At 46.7% G+C, this 18408-nt stretch overlaps 1 protein-coding gene across 1 annotated transcript in view; it reads left to right on the plus strand.

The window, feature by feature from the left end:
• The first annotated feature begins 4783 nt into the window (after positions 1-4783).
• The window catches only part of ADAP1 (ArfGAP with dual PH domains 1), a 103297-nt gene continuing 89672 nt past the window's right edge, over positions 4784-18408 (plus strand). Inside the window, exon 1 of the mRNA XM_073362062.2 lies at positions 4784-5486. Within this exon, the coding sequence (XP_073218163.1) occupies positions 5402-5486 (85 nt within the window). The 5' untranslated portion in view covers positions 4784-5401. The remainder of the gene's footprint in view (positions 5487-18408) is intronic.

Consider the following 18408-nt stretch of genomic DNA (forward strand, 5'->3'; position numbering starts at 1 on the left):
TCTAGACAAACCTCCCAGAAGCATCCAAGAAATCAAGCTCTTCTCCTTCCTCCTGCTCACGACCAGCCTAACTCTTCCTGTTCTCTCCGTCTTGCGTGCACCAGGAGTCCCGGTGAAGTCAATAGGTCTGCTTGTGTGACTGTTAGCCAATGGGAGGATGGGGCTCACAATCAGTCCAGGTCTCTATAGTCATGGCACTGTGCTTTTGAGATGGACCGTGTGCTACTGGAATGCAGTGATGCTGAAATTACACAGGCCCTAAGCCTCCAAGCAGCCCCATCTCGGTGCAGTCCTGGATTTACATGTATCCCCCCTGACTTCTGGTACAGGTGCAGGGGTCTGCCTGGGAAAGCTGTTTGCAGGGGGTGAGGCTGAAGATTGTCACTTTGCTACTTTATCACCCCTGCCTAATTTTCCTTTGCACTTTCATACCCTGCTTCATCTTGGCAACATCTGATGTACATGAATCCATCCTCGTGATTCCTCTTGGGAGGGAGTTGAGGGTTCTTGTCCCTGTTCTATGAAGGGAGACTCCCTTCAGTGTCAGGGCTGGGATTAGAACTCAGGAGTGCCCCATCCTGTGAGCTCCACTCACTACTGCAGCTCTCTCTGAAATGCATCCTTTGTTTATGGATGGAATTAAATTATCCAAGAAACAAGCATATCTTAAAAAGGGAAACCCCTGAGGTTTGGTCTATGTAACAGGAAGACCACAGTGTAACTGTTATCAATTCAGTTAGAATTGGTAGAAGGAATTGCTTTGTACCCATCTGCTGATAAGGAAAAGTGTAATGGGGAAGGCTGCCTCTCTTCTGCTCATTGGGAAACTAATGATGTCCTTTCCAGATGATATAATATTCCAGACAGTTTTGCTTGTATTCAGTTACTGTCTGCCTGAATTATGGATATTTCGGTTAGGCTTTGCTGTACATGTATTTGCTGTGAACGGTTTACTTGTGTAATGGACTGAATACCCTTTAGAGTCACAAACAGGCTTTGAGTTTAATACCTTGCTACTTGCATAATCATGGTATTGATTTAGCCATTGCAGGATTGGGGCCTTAGAGACTCTCTCTCAGCTTCTTTGAGTTATTATTGCTAATATGTCCTCTTGGTTTCACCTATGAGTATCTCAGATTCCCCCTTTTGGGACAGCTGCTTTTGCACTTGTTCTATGTAATTCCCAATAACAGACCGAAGGAGTTTTATTTTGTAAAACAACTGCTCTAGGCTCTTGCCAGTTGCAGCGTAGACGAGATTTTTATGGCCAGTAAAGCTTGAAAATAGAATTTCATAAGGGAAGATGCTGACACAGCTGTAACCATTTAACAGTGCAAATGGCTCCTCCATAATAAAAGGAAAGCAGCCAAAATCCTAGAGAGGAAGGAGACAACAGTGGGGAGGAAAAGATGGCCTTTTTGGTAGTCTCAGTCAGATATTTTCAAAGTATCACCAAAAGGAAGAGGCTTCTAGGCAGAAAGATTCCTATGAAACTGCCAGTGTTTCTCAGCTTGAGTGTAGCTCTGCCACACAGGCCAGCATTTCCAAAGGTGCTTAGCTTCCACTGACTTCATTATGAGGGCTTGGAACTTAGCAGATCTGAAGATCAGGCTCACAATGGCTGTTACTAAGGCTGCTATTTTGCAATTCAGAAAATATTTGCTGCTTAAAAAGGTTTAAAATATTATTTTTTAATTAAATCTGACTAAAAATGCTGATTGGCAATGGAAACACAGAAACCATCGGTGTGAGGACAGCCTAGTATCAGAGCTGATTGCACCTCTAGTGGAGATAGCTGGAGCTTTGCCGAGCTTGCTAAAGTCCCCCAGCTGGTTACGCTCTCTGGGCTGATCCAGCACCTGTTGAAGTCATTGGAAAGGCTCCCACTAACTTCAGTGGGCCTTGGAGCAGAACCCTGGGCAGCATGATAGCAGGGGCTCCTCTTGTGTGTGTGCTTAAATCCATCCCTGCCTTTAAAGCTCCCATCATTGTGACTCAGGTCAGTAGGTGATTGTGTCTTTGCTGTGATGGGCCCTGCCTTGTGGAACTTGCTCCCCCCAACAACCACCACAGAACATTCCTTCCCACTTCCGCTGTTTGTGCTTTCACATTCCTGTATGGCAGGCATAGCTCCACTGAAATGCATGGCTTGATGAGGCCAGATCCTCAGCTGCTATCCATCAGCATAACATTGTTGACTTTCATGGAGCTATGCTGATTGACTCAGGTTCTGGTGTAAATCTGGTGTAAATCAGGAGTACTCAACTCAGCTGAAATCTATGGCGTTAACACAGTGTAAATCAGGAGTGAAGCCATGGAGTTAGTTGTGTAAAGTTGGTGTAAGTGAAAGAGGATCAGGGTCCTTTATTTCCAAAGCATTTTTACTATGATTGCTTTGGGTCTCATAGGTATGACTTCTCCACCTCCCATTCTCTTCTTATGTTGGGCCCCTGTCCTCTCTCCCTACATGCACTTTTTGTTCTCCTCATTTGAAGTTTGCAGTGGGATTTTTACTACCAAGTTTTTCTTGCATTGTGGCAGGGCATGCTCCACAAATTATATTATTATTAGATTTAAATAATGATGATTGCTCTCACTTAATCTTCCACCCCTACCATCCCCCTTTCCTTTATGAGAAGGCTTGTTCTGATCATCTGCAACAGTCCCTGTTATATTTGATTTTATTACAAGATATAAATTTCTTTCTGCAGCCCTGGCACACAGCATGCAGAGAGGAGAGAGGAATTGCCTAGCAACCAGGAGAACAAAAAATTAAGAGAATCAATAAGCCTGGATGGAAAGCTAAACAGGGACTTTAAAACAAAATCTTTTGTTGTTGTTGTTCCTCCTCTGGTAATGATTTGCAATATCTCAGCTGTAGCATGGAGAAGCCTTTGTGTGCAATGGATGCTTCTGGGGGCAGGAAGGGCCAAGGGACTGGTCTGCATCAAAATTAAAGAATAGGTGAAAACCCAGCAACGGACTTACATAATGCCCTCATCCTGCAAACACGCATATGAGTAATCCCATTGACTTTAATGGAACTGTTCACGTATGCAAGTGTTTGCAGGCATGGAGCTAAGAGTCTGTCTCAGGGCCAGTTCTGTTGTCATTTACACTTTTATAAATCCAGAGTAATTCCACAGAAGTCAGTGGCTTTACTCCAGATTTACACCCGTATAACTGGAAAAAGAATTTGGTTCAGAGTTTTAAGGAGGTGACAGGCTGTTTGACATACGAGCGGGGGGCCCAATTCTATAGATAGTCCAGATAAAGTCAATAGTAGGATTACTTCACAGGAGTTAGAGCTGCAGGATTGGACCTTTGGTTAGCATGATAGAAAAAGCAACCTGTAATGTACAGAGGGTCACTTCATGATCATATCAATTTTTAAAAAGATCAGAAATTAATGCAGTTAAACTTAGTATCTATCCGTAAAAATGGCAAGATAATGTAGGAAAATGTTTTCCAGATTAAGGAAGAGTCCCATCGAAATCAAAGGCACTATTTACAGAACTGAAGTTACACATGTGATTAAGTGATTGCAGGATCAGGGTGATAATTTGGATTTAGTGGTGGTTTTCTGTTGGGTTATTTGAGTCCTGATCCTGAAAACATTTGCATACATGCTTAACTTTGGATAGAAGGTTTCAGAGTAACAGCCGTGTTAGTCTGTATTCGCAAAAAGAAAAGGAGGACTTGTGGCACCTTAGAGACTAACCAATTTATTTGAGCATGAGCTTTCGTGAGCTACAGCTCACTTCATCGGATGCATACTGTGGAAAGTGTAGAAGATTTTTTTTATATACACAAAGCATGCTTCTACACTTTCCACAGTATGCATCCGATGAAGTGAGCTGTAGCTCACGAAAGCTTATGCTCAAATAAATTGGTTAGTCTCTAAGGTGCCACAAGTACTCCTTTTCTTTTTGGATAGAAGTCAAGTCAATGGGATTCCTCGCCATAAAGTCAGACTGATAAGTAAGCCTATGCACGATGAAAGTTTTGATTTTTCTTTTTAAGGGGATGGGGTATACTTGAACAAATGGATTCACTTCACAAAACCAAAAAAGGTTCCATAACCAAACTGAAGTTGTACGAATGAAAAATTACTCTGGCACAGTAATTTCTAGGCTACATATGATCTCGATGCAATTGACTAACAGTTGGAGAGGAAGGATGAGCCAGTATTTAGCATGTTCACCTAGGACCTGGGAGATCAGGGTTTAGCTTGCTGCTCCACCACAGACTTACTGAGTGACCTTGGATAAGTCCCTTAGGCCCAGCTCCCCATCAGTACAGTGGGGATTATAGCTCTTCCCTACCTCACAGGGGTATTTTGAGGATAAATATATAACAATTGGGAGGTAATCAGGTGCTATGATGATGAATAGATTTGTAAAGTGCTTTGAGACCCTTGCAAGGAAAGTGCCTTTGAAAGAAATGAATCAGTTTTGTTTTTTTTAATTTGAAATTTTGTCAATCAAGAAGAAAAAAAAAGCAGGAGGGTAGGGGAAAAAATGTGGACATCAGTCAAGTTTTTTTTTTTTATTGAGGGGGTAGATATTTTAATTTTACTAAACAAAAATACACTAAATCATCTATAGAAAACAACAACAACAAAAAAGAAATTCCGAAATATCAACCCCCAAAACATCCCCTGAAATAAACACAAAAGAAGGCCCTGCTCATACTTAACTTTATGCACTGCGAGTGACCCCCTTTGGTTTCATGCAAACTAAGGCCCCAGCCTTGCAAAGGGATCTGTCCAGGTTCATCTCGGCACCCAGGCAGCCCTTCACGGCAATCAGAAAGTGCCCTGACAGATCCATGGCGCCGAGGGCCCCAGCCTGCCAACGCACAGGCAGGGAGGGGCTCACGCTGAAACCTCTCGGCTGTGGTGTCCGTGAAGCCGGTGGGGCTACTCGCCTTTGCAGACTCGGGGGCAAAAGGTGGGATTGGGAAGAAGGTTTGGCCCTGGCCCCCCGCCCACGCAGCGCGCCGCTCTCGCACCCCGGGGGCTCCGGGGTGCCCGCCTGCAGGAGGGAGGGTTCGCCACTGGAGGTCGCGGGCGAACAAGGCTGGCCAGGCGAGGGCCCGGCTCGGGTCTCCTGTGAAAGGCGGACCGTTCCCCGCCGCTGCGGGAGGAACGCGGAACCAGCCCCGTGCAAAGAGCCGGGCTGGAGGCTGCTCAGCGCCCAGTGAGGAGGATGGGGAAGCGGCAGCCCTAAGCGCCCTGCTGCCCAGGGGGGTCCGCCTTGCCCGTCGGAGCCGGGGCCAGATGAAGCAGCCCCCGGCGGCGAGGTAGCCTCTCCAGCGCCCCCCAGCCCAGCCCCATGAAGCTCATCTAGCGGAGGAGGAGAGAAGCCAGAGCCGAGCCCTTCTCACTCGCGCCGTCCCCATGGCGAAGGAGAAGCCCAGGAAGGCTTTGCAGGAGCTGCTCCAGAGACCGGGCAACCAGCTGTGCGCGGACTGCTCGGCACCTGGTAAGGGCGCGGGGCTGGAGCGAGCCCCCCAGCTGCCGCCCGGGGCGGGGGAGCGGCGTGGCCGGAGCATGCGGGGGAGTTGGGGTCCCTGGGCGGCCGCCGCCTTGTGGGGGTCAGGGCTGCACCTGCTCCCCTTCCGCCAGCCGCCCGGGCAGGGTGGGGTCCCGTCCAAGTTTGCCTGGGCCAGGTGGCCGCCCGCTCGGGGAGAGCCCTGCTGCGGCGAGCTCAGCGGCCAGCCTGCAGCGGGTGCTGGCCCCTGGCCGGGCCATTGCAAAACTGCGGGCTCTGGAGAAAGAGGAAACCGGCCGCTGGGCTCTCTGGAAGGGGGCCGCGAGAGCAGGGTCCGGGGGTTCCCAGGTCGCTCCCCTGGGCGACGCAGGGCAGGAGGAAGGTCTCTCAGCTGGGGAAGGAGATGCCCCAGGAGACGGTTTGAGGGAGGGGGCGACCCAGGAGAGGGGTGAGGCCCCGATCCGGCAGCTGGCCGGGCCAAGCCGTGCTCTAGACCCCGATGGGGTGCCAGGAAAGACAGGGTGCCCTGGAGTCCCAGCAGGGAGGGCCTGGGTACCTCGCTTCCCCTCCCCCCCCCGCTCTCTGGGGCTGACTTATGAATGCTGATGTCATCCCCGGCTACTTCAGCCGGTTTGTCTGTGTGAGCTGCAGTGCAGATCAAGCCCTACGCTCAGATGAGAATGCCACTTCATTACTTTGCCGGGGTGGGCGAGCAGGCAGCGCTGGGGTATGCAGGTGTTGGGCTGGGCCATCCATGTCAGGCTGGGTGCTCTGCCTCCTTGCTCCTGTCCTTATTTCCTCCCTGCAAACTGTGTGGGGCTTTTGTTGCCAAGTAGCCACGGTTCCCTTTCTCAGTGAATCAACAGACCTGGTGTACCCAATGCCTGGCTCTGTGCCGCTTTCTGCCAGCCAGCCTTTGACCACCACACAGGTGTTTGCTGAAGACTTTGCCTCTTTCTTCATGATTCATAACTATAGATGATAAAATACCAGTTGTGCTGGTTGCTGGGAGGGAGGGGATGGCCGGGTTGATTCTGAGCCAGATACACACCCTTCCTTGTCCTTTGAACAGAGAAGTCACTGGGGGCCTGGTGGTTTGAATGCCTTACTGAGTCCAGTGATGCTCAGGTCTGTGTTTGCAGGTGTCTGTACAGATCCCCTGGGGAAAAGTCCTGTAGAGTTTAGTAAAAAATAACCTTCTGGGGGAGAGTGACTGAGAATGATACCCCTCTTGCAGAAATTGGTAGGTTGAGTTTAAAATATCAAACCTGCAGAAGGGCTATCTTAAGCTATTACACTCGATAGGTTTTACGACGTTCTACAGAATGTTATTACCTTTCTGAAGCACCTTATTGAGTTCCACCTTGTTAAATATCAATAGGACTCTACCATCTGGGATGGATCATTAACTGTGGGTTTGTGTCCCTAATCTGCATTGGAGCTAAACTGGGATCCCCGAAAGATACTTTCAGTCACATTGTACCTGGCTAGTGATGCCTAAGAACTTGCTACTACACAGTGTGTGTGGCTTTGCTGGCTGGTAGAACTCCTCCTAGTCACTCCTACCACTTGCCGTATAAGCTTATTAATCCATCTTTTAGGCATCTTGCTGTACACAGCTGGGGTCTGATTGCAGTAGGAATCTCCCTAAAAACCTTCCTGAAGAAGAATATACAGGCCAGCGCTGTTCAGATGGATAGAATAAAAACCCACCCAACAAAACAGGGAGCAGTTACCTGGTATCATTGTGATTAAGATGAAACTATGGTTCAATAAAATAGTTTGTGTTGTGGATAGGCTGTTAGGGACTCCAAAGGCGGGTTTTAAGGCTATGAAGCCGTGGTCTGCTGTTGGTTTATGGTTTATGGGGTTCAGTAACTGTTAACTGACATGTGGCTGCCTGTGCATGTTATGGGTTATTTAGGACAATTAAAGATGAGACACACACACACAGTGTGCATGTGTATGACATATAAAATCAGTGAATCAAATCTGGTTATTCGCATTGGGGTAGAGGAGAGTAGGATTTGGTGTAGTGTTTTCCAGCCTAGGCTAGGCTAGGCAAGGCAAGGAGCAGTGAGGTGGGAACAGTTACATGACCCTTGACTTGCGTTGCCCTATACTACATCCTGGCATGTGCAGGTTAAATAGCAGGTGGTGTATTTCCCTGATCCTGCGGTGGCTCCCAATACAGCCAGTCATGGGAGTTTCTCCTGTTTACAGGGCTGCAGGGGCAGGCATATTAGCACAAATTTCCCTTCTCATCCTAAAAAAATGTTAGTCTCTAAGGTGCCACAAGGACTCTTTGTTGTTTTTGGTGATACAGACTAACACGGCTACCACTCTGAAACCCTTCTCATCCTGTGTCTCACTTAGCTCAGGGATGAGGCCAGCTGTAGTCTACAGCAGTGGTTTTCAACCACAGACCCTTGGGGTCACAGACTATGTCTAAGATTTCCAAAGGGGTCTGCATCTCAATTTGAATTTTTGTTAGGGTTCTGCAAATGAAAAAAGGTTGAAAACCAGTAGTTGAAAACCCATGGAGTCCTCAATGGAGAATAACCTTCCTTTTAGTGAGAGAATTGGGGAGGGGGGGCGGGGGAGAACGCACACAACAAAATAGAAATAGGGAAGGAAAAAATTAAAGAAAACAAGATGAGAATGGGAGAGGAGAGGAGAGAAAGCAAACAGAAGACAGGAAGGCTGGTGCCAATTGGCAGATGGTGCAAGGGGACAGAGAGAATAGGCATCCAGCTGCCAGTCCAGTGCAATCAGGGATTTGGTGAAACTAAAGGCTGATATTCTCTCATATGGAGTGTGTGTCTCTCTCTAACTAAAATACAAGGGATAATTCATGAGCCAGTGATGATTGGCTCCAAGATGCAGCTATTTAGTGAAGGGATTCTAACAATAGGGTAAATAATAGAGCTGTTTGGAAAAACAAAACAAAATAGCTACTGTTTTCAAATGATTTTCATTCCATTTGTGTAGAAAGCAGCTCACTTCTCGCTTTTTGAAATTTTCTGCAGAATCAAATACTTTTTTAGAAACCGGTGATTTTTTTAAAGTTACATTTTTGTCAGTTTTGGAAAAACTCTCCCTTATCATTGATTATTTGTGTTGCCGTAGTGCCCCAGAGCCCCAGTCACCGACCAGGACCCCATGGTCCTAGGCGCTGTACAAACTCTGAACAAAGAAATGGCTCCTGCCCCAAAGAGCTTGCAATCTAACCTCTCCTAGTGACTAAGCTGTGCAACCTAACAGCACAGCAAAAAAAACCCAGCCCCCAGAATGGTAAATGAGCACACAAAAGTAACCTGAAATAAGCACCTGTCCCTTCAGGTTGTATAGGCCTCCTGGTCCACATACTCCCCCTGCCCTCCACTGACTACTTAGGTTAACTGCTCCTCCCAAGCCTTATGGAAACCAAAACCAAAGGGAAGACCAAAACCCAAAGATTGGAAAGCAAACTAACAGGCTTATTTTTTCATTTGCAGTTTTTATTGAGCATTTTTTTTTTAAAAAGCAGAAACCTAATTGTGGGGGCGGGGGAGTGTTGTGGGTGTGCAAAAGTTCATTTTTGCAGAAAAAGGTTATTTTTGACGATAAGTGCTTTCTGTCCAAGAATTCCAACCTGCTGTAGAGAACAATGAGAGAGCATGTTGTCTGAGTCTTCGATACTGAATTACAAATGCATAAACCATTGTAATAAAACGGTTACTCGGAACACACGGCCCTGGATCACACACACTGCAGGACTCTTTGTTGGATTGTGTGTCTCACCTGGTGGAAGCCAGGTTGCAGCAAGTCTGTTTCACTGGACCAAGGTGTGGGTCATCGGGGAAGGCAGAGGATGGTGCGCAGGTCTGACGACACAGCGAATAATCTCTCCTGACGGCTGGCGTGCAATGTCTCCTAATATGTTGGAATGTTTTTTTTCTTTAAGACTAATATGGCAATGCAATTGGTTTTAAACCATTCTTTGTTTCAGGAAGTGGCTTTCTGCACATTTTGAGATGGATAGTTGTCTGGGGGCATAGCAAGGCTTTGCATGTTTCTCTTCATATTTCCATGCTTATCCGGTTTAGGGTTGCATTTCCACTGGTTCAGAATCTTTTTACATTGATTCAGGGAGGAAGAAACATGGACCCGCAGGCAAAAGTGCAAATGCCACGGGAGTGGTGCTAAGGCTTAGAGCTCGTCAAGTGCATTTTTATGGGCTCCAACCCATTCATTGTTAATTTTCTGTCATGTGCTTTCCCATTTGACTGGGGTTGTCTGTACACAGCCACACACTGGAATGATTGAAATAAATGGGAAAAAGTGTAACTTCCACTTAGAATTAGATGAATTTCATCTAATTCTAACAGGATGGGTGATAGTGGGAAGGCCAGGAATGATAGTAGGGCGGGACCATGTTATTATAGGGCTTGATCCTGTAAGGTGCTGAGCACTCCATTCCCCCTGGAGTTGAGGGTATCTAGTACCTTGCTGTACTAGGCCACTCAGAACAGCCTGCGGGGTAAGGAGAGAGCTTACAGCAGGGGCCATTACAACCGTAGCTCCCACATACCCAGGAACTGGGGCATCTTTCTGTGCTTAAATTGTTGCTCTAGTTAGGCAGAGCCATTTAATGGAATAAATACATGACATAAGGTCGGTGACTGCAGGAAAATGTAAAGAAGTGCAAGAAACCCCTTGCCTTGTTTTGGGAGAAAAAGGGCCTTGAAAGAGGTGGGCTGCGGGGGTTAAGATCAATCAAAAGGATGGGTAAGGAGCTAGCAGGCAGAGGCGGAGAGGAAAGAGTTCCCATTGTGTTTGTGTTTTGCTTTAGACCATCTCTGCAGGGAGAAGGGCTTTTTGAACCACCAGAACACTTCATGTTGCAGGGCTGTGACTGTCCAGCCCAATTTCATAACTCGCTAAGCTTGCAGCACTGCTGTGATCTGCAGATAACAAGCCGAGGGGGGTGCTCAGGCCCCGAGCGCTGGATGCAAAGGACTTGGCATATTTGTAAAAATGTCTGGGTAAAAGCTCTGCTTACAGGGAGTGGTTGTCTGCAGTATGCATCTTCACATGTAAAGAGCAAAGCCCCTTTCTAAAACCCCAGCATTTTCTCCTAAAGTACAGTAGCTTCGAGAAGCAACAAAATCCTGACTCTGCACACAAATGTCTTCTGATTCCAGCATTAAATCAAGCCTTTCAGCTAGCTAGCTACTGAAGAGATATTTGCTCTAGACTGGGCCAAACTCAAGAAATTGAATCAGTGGCTGACGTTTCTAATGTTTAATTGTATTAAAATTGCCATGGTTGCACCATGTGGTTAGTTAACATTCCTATTACATGGGAAGAAATGTTTTGCCTACCTGTCAAACTTCCCTCAAGGTTTTCTTCTTACCATCAGAAACTATAAACCTCCTACTGAACCACTGTTGCTGTCTTCTTAATAGGACATCAGTGCCAACCACAAATGGTTTATCTTGGATGCAAACATACTGAAATTATCGGTCAGGCCCTTTATTCAGCACGACATGTCTGAGCCAGTGATGTCCACTGGAGGATGCATTAACATGTTATAGCATTACTGGCCATTGAACAAGGTCCCCGAGCAGGGTTGCCAGGCATCCAGTTTTCAAGTGGAACTCCCAGTCAAAAAGGGACCCTGGTGGCTCTGGTCAGCACCATTGACCAGGCCATTAAAAGTCCGGTTGGCAGCACAGCAGGGGCCCGGGGCGAAGGAGGGCTCCCTGCCTGCCCTAGCTCTGCACGGCTCCCAGAAGTGGCCGCCAGGTCCCTGCAGCCCCTAGACCAGTGGTCACCAAACAGTCGATTGCGAGCTCATGGTCAATCCTAGAGGATCTCCCAGCCAATTGCGATCTCCAGCGGTGCAGCCAGGTTGCCACTAAGGCTTGCTCGCTGCCTGCCCCGGCCCCACGCCGTTCTCAGAAGCGGCCAATGCAGCCCCGGGGCCCCGGGTCTCCATCTGCATGCTGCTCCTGCCTGCAACCACTGCCCCCATAGCTCTCATTAGCCGGGACCAGAGAGTTGCACCCAAACTCCCTCCCAGAGCCTGCACCCCCTCTTGCACCCAACCTCCTTCCCCATGCTCAGCCCAGAGTCCCCTCCCACATTGTGAACCCCTCGGCCCCTGCCCAGAGCCCGCACCCCCTCCCAAGCCCCAACCCCCCACCCCAGCCCGGTGAAAGTGAGTGAGGATGGGGGAATGGAGTGAGTGGGGCAGGGCCTCGGGGAAGGGGCGGGCTAGATCCTGGGTTGCATAAAAAGGTTGGAGACCACTGCCCTAGATGCATGGGCGGCCAGGGAGGCTCTGCGCCTTGCCCTGGCCCCAAGGATCGGCTCTGCAGTTCCCATTGGCCAGGAGCAGTGACCAATGGGAGCTGCGGGGGTGGCACCTGTGGGTGCGAGGGCAGCGTGCGGAGCCTCCCTGGCCACCCATGTGTCTAGGGGCTGCAGGGACCTGGTTGCTGCTTCCCGGGAGCCGCAGTAAGCGCTGCCGGGACCCTGCACCCTAAACCCTCTCCTGCACCCCAACCCCCTTCCCCAGCTCGGAGTCCCCTCCTGCACCCAAACTCCCTCCTGGAGCCTGCACCCCCACAACACCCTGCCCCAGCCCCCTCCTGCACCCCAATCCCCTCATCCCCAGCTCCACCCCAGAGCCCACAACCCCAGCCAGAGCCTTCATCCCCCCCACCCACATTCCAGTCCCAGCCTGGAGCCCCCTCCTGCACCCCAAACCCCTCATCCCTGGCCCCATCCCAGAGTCCACAACCCCAGCCTGGAGCCCTCTTGCACACCCTGAACCCCACATTTCTGGCCTCATCTGGAGCCTGCACCCCCAGCCCAGAGCCCATACCCCACCCGAACCCCCTGCCCCAGGCCAGAGCCTTCTCCTGCACTCAAACTCCCTCCCAGAGCCTGCACCCCTCCAACACCCTGCCCCAGCCCCCTCCTACACCTCAAACTCCTCATCCCTGGCCTCACCCCAGAGCTCGCACCCCCAGCTGAAGCCCGCACCCCCCTCCTGCATCCCTGCCCCAGCCCAGTGAAAGTGAGTGAGGGTGTGGGAGAGTGACAGAGGTAGGGGCTGGTTGGGGAAGTTAATTTCTGAATCCGCTCTGAATTTCCCATATGTCCTGGGTCCTTCTCTCGCCCTTGTCTAGCAGTGTCTTCGTCTTCTGTACTTTCAAGATGAATGAAGCATAAAAATGCCATCTGAATATCTCGCTCCTGGGCTTAGTTTGTAAAGATAGGCATGATAACAGCAGATTTGTAACTTTAAAACCAGTATAGTCCATCAGTAAACACCATAATTATCTGTAGTGTTTTGCAGTGGAAGTAGTCTGAAACTGGCATCTGTTGTACTGTAGCAATGATACTTAAAGATCAGTGGCTTATTGCGTTTATGGTGGTGTGTTCTATTTAATATTCTCCTAGATCCATGTTATTTTCCTTATATTGGCTTGGCTTAAGGGAACAAAGCCATTTGGTTGACACTTAGGAATGCCTGGAGGTTTTCTTTTGTCAGGTTGTACTGCTATTTACTAAAGGTAGAAGCTTGATCATAACTGTTTTTTCAGTAGTGGTCATGGTGATGGGAAAACTAACAGCAAGAACTGATTCCGTCAAACTTTATCTTGGGCAGACATAAACCTGCAATAAATTGAAACCAATGGAGAAAAAAGTGCATGTGAGTGACAGTATTTGTTACTGGCTCAAAATGGGCACGGCACATAAGTTGTCTGAAACATAATTATTTTTGAAATACCTAGATTTACATTAGACAGCCTGTGTAACTGCGGTTTCACTATGGAGCACTTAATAAGAACCTTCTCTTTCAAAGCCTGGATTTAATCAATGTGGTTAACTACAACTTGCTGCAAAACTTCGTAGGTGGCTCCTCTTTAAAACAGCTTCACGAGTGTAGTCATTTGCTTGGTCACCTCAAATCCTGTCTCTGAAATCTGATCATGGTCCATCAAGACAACCAACTGCTGGGATGAAACCTGAGACTACCTCGAGGTCTGGGCATGTTTTAGGCTGCTCTGTGTCTGAGCTGAGAATTTTTCAACATGTTACCCTGGGGAGCAGTAATGAGGACAGTGAGGCTATGACTGGTGGTTGTTGTTATAGCTTCCTTCATCCAAAAGTAGAGCAAAGCACATTACAGAATAATACATGCAGAGCTGGAGACCAAACCTATAAACTGTGCAGGGAACTCTCTGACTCCAGTGGGAGTTCCCTGTGTGCAGGGTTTGCAGAATGGGGTGCTCTAATAATAATGTTATAAATGTACATAAGAGGACTACACAGTAGCAGAGGAAAGAGGGGAAAAAAGGGAGAAGCTGGGGAGGGGGTGACCGTGAGTAATTGGAGAATGGAGGGGAGTGGAGAAATCAGTAGCAGATTATTTAACAATAGAGTTTCGAGGGCCAGTTCCTCTTGCGGAGCAGACGGTCCTGGCAAATTTTAATTCTCCACAGTTCTTTTCTCCCCCAGCTTAGGTTGGAGGGGATTAATTTCACTCTTGACACTTCTGAGCTATGCTCCTTTCCACTCATCCTGCCGGCACCAAAAACAATCACCAAGTTATGCTGTGAGAGGACCGCAGCTGTCGGTGCTCAGCAAAACACAGACATCAACACACATCTCCCCGCTCCCCACCACCTCCTCCCCATTGCCATTTTGCGTTTAGGAGCAGCTAAAATAATTTGAAAACCAGAAGAGCAATAAACAGAAAGTCACTGCTAACACACAGGACGGTTAGTGAGAGCTGCCCAGCTTGAAAAATGAGTCCCTCTACCTTGTTGCTTATGCAGCTCTTTCATTATGCTGTAGAAAAGGTTAACTTGCTCTGTTGCAGTTTGGTGGGACTTGAGTTTGGAGCACCATCGCCTCTGTTGTAGGCTAGAGCTGAGCAGGTAAGGTTGAAAGGAAGGTGGCAGAGAGAGAGATGGCTAGAACAGCCAAAGGCTTTATCGGGTAAACTGGTATAGTCGCTCCAAAAGATTGGGTCTTCCCTCCCCTCGCGCTTTTGCCGCGCTCTGTTCTTTGGAAATATAAACAGACTGTAAGGTTCAGGAAAACGTGGTTCCTGCTAATGGCCCAAATTCTGCATCCTTAATCAAGAAAAGCTGCCACTGAATTCAGTAGGGGTTTTGTTTGTTTAAGGACTGCAGAATTTGTTTCAAAGAACGGATTAGTTGCACTAGGGTTGTGCCTAGAGGCCCCACCTGGGCCTGGAACCCCTTTGTGCTTGATAGATAGTAAAAGACAGTCCCTGCCCACAAGAACGCACGCTCTGAATAGACCAGACAAAGGGTGAGAGAGAGGTAGTGTAACTCCCCATTTTACAGGTGGGGAGCTGAGGCACAGAGTTATGAAGGGCCAGATTCTGAGCTAGTGTAAATCATTGTGGCTGATTTATGTTAATTGAGCATCAAGCCATCCAGGGACTTGACCAAGAGTCATGCAAGGAGGCAGAGCTGGTTCGTGAAACCTGATCTCCTGTGTCCAGATTGTCCAACAGTTCTGAAACTGGCAGTCGTGAGACTATGTGCGGGATCGTGAGTTGTCAGCCTCCACCCCAAACCCTGCTTCACCTCCAGCATTTAGAATAGTGTTACAAATTCAAACTTTTTCTTATATTTAAGGGTGGTCACACTCAGAGGCTTGCTGTGTGAAAGGGGTCACAGATACAAAAGTTTGAGAACCACTGTGTTAACCTATGAAATGATCCCATCTCGAATATGGATTTTCTTCCCTTGATCTGCGATACTCTGTCCTTCCTCTTGTGTCCCACATTTCATCAATGGCAAGTTGCAAGCTTGGAGCCTGATCTAGTGGGTGGAGTAAAATGTGACCTCTCCAATCGCTAGAACACATTTTAACAGAGCTTTTCCAGGAAGGTTTTTGGAAGCTTGCACCTAGACAGTTCAGACAGTGTAAAAATAAAAAAAAAAAAATCCCCCTAAATACTCCTGCCCGTTTAAGATAACATTTGTTTTGTAAAGAGACAAACCTGGTATTTTTTTTTAATCTCTTCTGACAAAATTCACATGGGCTGATGTGCACTTTGGTAGAAATTGTGCTGGAAGAGGCACTGCTTTGATCTGATCTCATTACGCTGAGAAATCTTAAAGCATGATAACGTCATTGCAGAATTGCTTTACTGGGACTGTGGTACCAACCATCACTTGAGTCAGCCTCTGACAGGTTTATTCCTGTGGTTAAACACATGCTTTGCAGCCCTTGATGTATATTTGAGCCTTGTTCATGAATTTGTGAAAGAAAAGCAGTTAACAGCACTTTCTGCACATCTTGGATGTGCCATGGCCTAGCCAGATCTCAGAGGGCCTTGGTTCAAGAATAGGTTAGGGGCCCTCTTTCCCAATTCCAAAATCTAAAATTTCGCATACATTTACCAATTTGGAAAATCAGAACATATCCCTCTTTTCCACAAATCCATGAACACAATATACAGGCTGTCTCTATACATTTTTGCAGGCTGTCTACACACAGAAACATTCTATTTACACGCTTATACAACAATTAAGTAAAATTGTTGTTTTCTAGCTTTTGGGTTGACAAATATATCAAACTTCTCTATCTTAAAGAGTAACTTCCAAAGTAACCATTAGAGTGTCAGGAAATTCAAAGAATAAGGCTTCCACAGCAACATTAACTCAGCCATATGGCACATTCATAGCAATTGATGTTCCTTTCTCACTCTTCAGTATATATTTTATAACACGTTTTTGTCAAAACTATAGTCACAGGTAACATTGTTTTAAAGCTTATAAAGATGCAGGTTAATCTTTTTTCATTGTTTCCTTACCTTTGCTTCGAACACCATTTTAGAGTAAGACTGAAAGAATTTTAAAAGTCTACTTTATTTCTCCACACTAAAGCTTAGTGAAATGCAAAGAATTAAAAAAAAAAAAAAAAAAAAAAAAAAAGCAAAATCATACATTCAACAAAGCAAAAGTAAAGGATACTGGAGACTCCATGAATTTCCAGGTGAATATCCCCCATGTGGAACAAGCAGGGGGAATGCATGGGAGAATTGGGGAGCCTATCACCACAGATTGATGCGGTTGCCAGGTAGACAAAGGCAAAACTGGAGGAATAATGTCTATATTTATTGGAATATTTGAAGTGTAGTGTTTACATGTGCTACTCCCTCCCCTGGATACTAGTTTGGGTTAAAAATTGCTAGAGGGGTATTTAAACAGTGTTATGTAAGGTTTTTGTTCTCCGGGGGTCACTGGTTAGCTTGATGATAAAACTGTGTAAACCATGTAAAATTGCTTAAAAGCTCATATGAGAAACTCTTAAGTGCACTCCAGATTTTTTAAGAGCCTCTCTACCAAGAGCGATTATTATTAACAAATTGATATAGTTCTTTATAATAACTACACACAAAAAACCCCAAGAGGCCAGAAAAGGGTTTAGAAGAGTTTGTAAAAATGACTTTCCTTTAGTTTCACTTCTTGTTTTGATGCACGTATGCTGAGTGGTGTGCTGACAGAGCGGTATCGTAAGTGCATCAGTAGACTTGCAACATACTTTGCTACATATACTTTATTTTGTTTTGAAAACTCATGAATTAATTTAGCACTAATTAAGGTTTGTTTACACCAGATTAAATCAATGATTCACGCCACTGTCTGAGACAGGATACTGGACTGCAAGTACGAGATGCTTCACCGGAAGGTGCAATACCACAGCGGACAACCACAGAATAACCTCTCCATAGGGAAGTGTGTTCCAAATCCCAGCAGTTTGTGGTTGGTTTAAACGCTGAAGCATAAGGGATATAAATATTCATTTTTAAAAAAACTTACGTGAGAAATTTCAGGGTGCTCTAACAAAGCTTGGTGACTGGGCAACATGTTAACAGACAGATGAAGTTCAGTGCTGACAAATGCAAGTTAAGGCACGTTGGAAGGAATAATCTGGACTACTCATACACATTGCTGAGTTCTACATTGCTGACTACTAAATTAACAGGACAGAACCCTAGGCACCCCTCTGACAAGTACAATGGAAATTGGAAACCTTTGCTCAGTATGCGGGGAATCAACAGAATAAAGAGGTAGGATATATAGGGACATCCCACAAAATACTGTTAGCATAACACCATAGATGTATATACTGTGTCTTCAACTCAAATTGCGTGTGCAGCTCAGGTAATCCTCCCTCCCCAACCCCCCTCCCCCATTGGGAATAGAAATAGCAAAACCAGAAGGGGTTCTGATTGATAATGAAAATGATTGAGGCAGGGAGAGACTGTTGAATGAAGAGAGAATTAAACTGTAGTTGACAGAGGAAATTAATCAGAGGGGACTTAAGAAAGGCGCACACAATAATTAACGTTATAGACATGGTAAATTGGGGGTAACCCTTTTTTGCGGTGGGCACCCACCCGTGCAAGTGGGACACTCATGGCAGTGGAGAGGCAGCAAGTTTAAAAAGGCTAAAGATATTTTGCATTACACAGCATATTGTTAAAGTTTCACAGTTTGGTAGGAGACAAACAAGAATTATCCATTTATATGGATAACTAGAAGATTCACAGCTATTGTCAGTAGCTTTCAAAAAATGAAGAACTTGTCTACCTGAGGAAATTGGCTGGAATACCTGTTCTGGAATAAAGTGATTTTTATTTCAAAATAGCTGGAAGAGCCAACCCGGTCAATTTCCCCTTGTAGTCTTCCAAGAGTTTGTCTATCAACCCTCATGCTTCTGGGCACAAACAAAGCAATAAGTGGGGCAGGGGGTGGAAGCACCTTCCCCAATGGATGGGTTCCCATTTGCTTAGATTTCTTGATCTAGTTCTGAAGCATCAACCCCGGCTGGAGGCAGGATATTGGCCTGGCTGCTGGGCAGGGCA

Source organism: Lepidochelys kempii, chromosome 10 (assembly GCF_965140285.1).
Source record: "Lepidochelys kempii isolate rLepKem1 chromosome 10, rLepKem1.hap1, whole genome shotgun sequence".
In the NCBI taxonomy this organism is placed as follows: Eukaryota; Metazoa; Chordata; order Testudines; family Cheloniidae; genus Lepidochelys; species Lepidochelys kempii.